The sequence below is a fragment of the Lactuca saligna genome, chromosome 1 (assembly GCF_052625555.1).
Source record: "Lactuca saligna cultivar CGN05327 chromosome 1, ASM5262555v1, whole genome shotgun sequence".
Taxonomy (NCBI): Eukaryota; Viridiplantae; Streptophyta; class Magnoliopsida; order Asterales; family Asteraceae; genus Lactuca; species Lactuca saligna.
Window position 1 is genome coordinate 7,694,343 of NC_136417.1, and position 5,276 is coordinate 7,699,618.

At 32.8% G+C, this 5,276-nt stretch overlaps 1 protein-coding gene across 1 annotated transcript; it reads right to left on the reverse strand.

Moving 5' to 3' along the window:
* Positions 1-332: 332 nt before the first annotated feature.
* On the reverse strand, positions 333-2,290 carry LOC145042760 (uncharacterized). The gene is made up of 2 exons (XM_078991268.1): positions 1,264-2,290; positions 333-691 (listed from the first exon to the last, which is right to left on the reverse strand). Exons 1-2 carry the CDS (start codon positions 2,163-2,165, stop codon positions 622-624), a joined length of 972 nt encoding a protein of 323 aa, XP_078847394.1. The 5' UTR covers positions 2,166-2,290; the 3' UTR covers positions 333-621.
* Between the last annotated feature and the right edge of the window lie 2,986 nt (positions 2,291-5,276).

Sequence of the window (5,276 nt, forward strand, 5' to 3'; positions counted from 1 at the left end):
AAAAAATCAGGCGTTTGATTAGAAATTATTAGTTAAAGAACAAAATAAATCAATTTTATCAAATATCACCATGACAAAAAGATGAGAAATGGGAAAACGAAGATTTATCAAATATCACCATGGCAAAAAGATGAGAAATGGGAAAACGAACATGGAGATGAGGACCACCTTTTCTATAATTTCTACGAAATTAAAACCGCTGACAATTGTTTGTAGAAAACGACGTACACAAATAATCAATCAAATACTTCCCATCCACGTTTAACGGTATTTTAATTTAATTCTAAATCTATCGTCAAACTACATATTATATATTCTTGTATAAAAAAAAATTCTAGTAATTCTTTTCTTCATTCGTGGTTTCGATCCCATAAAACAATTACAAATACATGAATAAATCATTTGTGGTTGTAGTTAACCTTATCACATCAATACTACTCTTGTGCTTAATATGTTCATAACATGAAGTCCATGGAAGTAGATGATACAACACTCTGCACATACTTAACATACTATTCCAACAGACCAAATCTCTTAATAAAAACTTTAACCACCTCTCTCATGGTTGATCCTAGTGTGCAAAGTACAAACCATCCATATTCAGAATTTCATCTCTCTCTCTCAACTTTTTGATCTTCTCTTCCTCGAGGGGAAAAAGGACCAGCATCCTTTGCTACAACCATTATCTTTCCTACAACATAGTCAAAAAACAAAAATTCACATTAGCATATACAAAGAAATCCACAATCCAGAGTTTAAACTCTTACACTTCCAAAATAATACTATTTTAGTGAACTTATGACACAGATTGTAATGTTTACTATTTATATTTTTGTACGTGTGTGTTTGTTTGCGTGATCGTGTGGATTGGATGGATACACACGTGTGATGCGGCCATATATAAATGGTACAAGGGTACAAATTAATTAGTTTAGTGCCAGCCGTGTTCAACATGATCGTTTTGATCACTTTCACATTGTATATTAATTATATATCAATATCACAAAATTTTATAATAATTGTGAAAAATATATCTTCTAGAAGATGATGGACAGAGAAAACGTAAAGGCTCAAAAATCAAAATAAGTGATGAGATATTTAGATGAAAATCTTTTTTTGGTCGGTTTAAATTCTAAGATTTTTTTACTAATTTAACATTTTCATATTGTTTATGACATTAATATTAGAAAATCAAGAAAAGATATGATCACAATTCACACCTTCGTACAAGTTACTGATGCATGATTATAGAAATAAGGATACCTGGCGCTGTTACTATGGAGGCTATCGGCGGCGCTGCTACCGCTGCTGCCACTGCTTCCACTTCTACCGGTGCTTTCGCTGCTGCTACTCGTGATTCCTAAGCTTTCATTATCGCTGGAACCAGTAAATTTCTTCCACCACCGATCCCTACCGTCACCACCGCCGCCGGCGGATTTGTCCAGTAATTCCGGCTTGGGAGAAAATTTTACACCGGCACCATGATTGCTACTGTTCCCAAACGATGTGCTAGTTCTAATACTATTCCTCTGCTTCGATCCAAATGTAAATGGAAAAAACATATTGATCATAAGGCCTTTATTGTGATTAATACTCCCGTTTTTCACGATTACACGCCCTGATTTATTGCTCTCTTGCCTTTTCACGCTTCCTTTTTTGCTCTTCGTCCGCCGTTGACTGCCGGTTTGACCAGAGCTCAATATTGATCTCTCTTCTCCTTCCTCCATACTTTGCGTTTCATCAACACTAACATCGGTAACTAATTCTCTTCTTTGTTCAACTATATCTTTCAACGATAATTCATACGAAGTTTCCGGCATGTTCTCCACCATCTCCATGATCTCTCTCTGTCCTCTAGCAATCGCTTGCGCTCTCGAAGATGGTGACAGAGGCCGTTGATTGTTGAATCGTACCGGACTATCCGGCGGACTTAGGCTCCGCCATAACGGAGGCGAGCAGACGCCTGAGTCTTCGTCCATCGTTTCCAACCTAAACTGAATACCTCCTGCTGCTGCTCCTGATCCTGAAGCACCGCCGCCGTTAAACCTATTTCTGTGATTGTAATTGCCATGGTGATTTGGAAAAGTGGAATTGTTCCAACCAACGAACTTGTGATTTGGTTTTTGGTTTGGGTTGTTGGAGAAATGAGGGTTGAGATCAAACATGGTTTGTGATTTTGTGGGGAGAGGAGAAATTTGTTGATCGGTGTGGGTGAAGTGGTGGTGGTTGCGGTGGCATTGTCAATGAATGGCTTCTGATGGTCCGTTTGTGACTTTATAAAACAAGAAACAAATGGTATGGCTTTAATTTGGTGTCAATTTTATAATTAATTAAAAGTCAAGGGCTTCTAGATGGGGTGGGCCGTGCGCTTCAGGGCTAATTTCTTTCTCCACAAATTTCTCGTTCATGTCTCTTGTCTAGAATTGGGGCTTCAACGCTTGAGTACAAATATTTAGGAGGTGTTTGGGATTATATTTTAAAATTAATAATATTTTTTAATAAAATTATTTATTAGCTTAGCAATTTAAAATTTAACAGAAAAATATTTAGATCAATTAATGAGGTGGTAAAACATAATAAGTTGTAAGGAGTTGTAAAATGACCTACATGAGGATGGAAAGAAAGAAGTGAAAGAAAACCGATTATTAGGTTTATTAGAGGCATAATTGTTTTTATCTCAATAGTCATAAGAATTTTCAAGAAGTTAATTGACTTCTTGAAAACCACTTAGTTAAACGAAATGGTGTCTTGTATCCACTCCATCACCTAGATAAATCTATTGGGGTGGTGTACCTAGGGGCATGGTAAGGCCCCTTGTTATTTCTGTATTCTCTCTCTCTCTCTCTCTCTCTCTCTATATATATATATATATATATATATATATATATATATATATATATATATATATATATATATTCAGGTTCATTTGAAACTATGCTAATTTTGTGAGACCGTGAGATCAAATCTAAAAATAGTTTTAAAATGCAAAATAAAAGAAAAAAAAATCCGAAAATTCTTTTTTTAATTATTATTTTCGTCACTTTAATTATCTAAGAAAATAAAAAAATATATAAAAAAAAGTTACCGTTTTTTTTAAATACGTGAAATATTCTAATAGAATATTACATTGTAAATATTCTAATGTGATTTTTAGAATCTTAGAATATTCTACTAGATTTGTCAGATATATAAAATATTATAATATTCTACTAGAATATATATAAAATATATTTATTTTATTTTATTGGTGTTTTTTATTTTTATTTTTTGAAAGATATAAATGACGAAAATAATATTAAAATTTTTTTTTCGAAAATTTTCAATTATTTTGCATTTTAAAAATGTTTTTTATCTATAAAATGAGTGGCTAGGATTGCGTCTCACGGTCTAACAAAATTAAACCGTAGCCTATATATATATATATATATATATATATATATATATATATATATATATATATATATATATATATATATATTCTAATAGAATAAAATGGTGAGGACAATGTTGAAAAACAAAAGGAAACTGATTAATTGAAAATTTTATCTATTAAGGTTAGTGAGGACAATTAGAAAAAAAAAACTAAGAAAACATTTACAACAAGGAATAAAAAACTAACTAATAAAGAAAAGTGGTAATGAAAAAAATAATAAAAAAGGGTAAATGATATTGTGACTCAACCATCTTTCTAGTTATGATTTAAATGGTCTCTATTATTATTTTCTTTTCGAACTTGAGAAGAACGAAGACTTAAAAAAATAGTTTTTAAAGCCATTTATTTTAAAGTGGAAGGGTTTAGCCGGTTAACATTATCCTACTCAGCATATTAGGTACACACGTCATCGAAATTAATCCACCTAAGCTGCCATGTAACCTACTCGTTTACTGTGCTTGCCCTACAAGACACATTATATAAAAACCCTCACTGTCTTCTTTCCCTTATTGTCGTATTTTTTGTCTGCAAAATCACGTTGTCATGGCGATTTACATGAAGATCGATATTCACTTTGCTGGGTTTTTGAAAAGGTACCCCGAAATTAGTTATACGGATGGAGCAGAACAAAGGTTCGAAGATGTTGATTTTGTTGGAACGAGTTTGTTAACTTCGTACAAAGATTTGCAAATGAAATGTGTGTAAATGTTTTTTATTGCATGCTTGGATAAGACTTTCCTAATTGATTTGAGGATATTGGCTAGTGAAATAGATTACCAGGACTTCATCGAAGTTGGGTATGCTGCTGGTTGTGTCGTGGATGTATACATGGATCATCTAGGTGTGAATGTCCAACAGTTGATTATTGATGAGCAAGTTGATGAGAGCGTTGTGGAAGACAATCATTATGATGGATTTGTGCAAAATGGCCCGGATGAAACTACGAGGTAATGTACACGATGACCTTGAACACGTAGATTGCAATCCAATGAATAAGACCATTAACGATGAGTTTTTGAGCAAGCTATGCCCAAAAGTGCAGTCAACTCCAAACAGTCCACCTCATGAGGATCCATATCTTCAAATGGAAGAAATGAGATAAATATTGAAGAGGTTACTACATATAATGAAAATGTCCATTGGAAAAAACAAAAACGTATGTTAGGAATGCGATTTCATAGTCCAAAATAGTTAAAGCTTATTTTATGTAATTATGTTGTTGCTAATGGGTATCAGTTGTGCTACAAAAAAATGACAGTAGAAGAATTTTAGTTAAATGTTGTTTTGGGCAGTGTAAGTTTAAGCTATGGGCTTCATGGATAAGTGAAGAAAACTCTTTCCAAATTAAGTCCCTTATTGATAAGCATAATTGTGCTAGAAATTTCAAACTTGGATCAATTGTTAGCTATGCTTGGATTGGTAGCCATTTTACAACTAAGTTCTTACAAAAATAGAAAACGAGTGTTAGGATGCTTAGGGAAGTGGTGAAACAGGATTTTGGTATAGATGTAAGTGTTGGATTAGTGTCTAAATCCATAACTATTTTGGTATGTACTTGACCCGATGGTGCATGGTCCTTTTGGGTTGCCTTCACCAAAGCAACTTGATAGGATGAATTATGGAGACAAAGGATTAAATATGATTTATTAATATATTATGAGAATAATATATTAAAAGAGAAATCATATTGTTTAATTAATATTAGTCAATAATTAATTGGTAATTAGTTTTTGTGACTAAAAGAGATTAATTAAACTTAAGGGACTGGAATTGTAATTATAAGATAATTGCAATTTGGGTTATGGATTATCTTATATTAAGGAGTGGACGAATTTTATGGGGA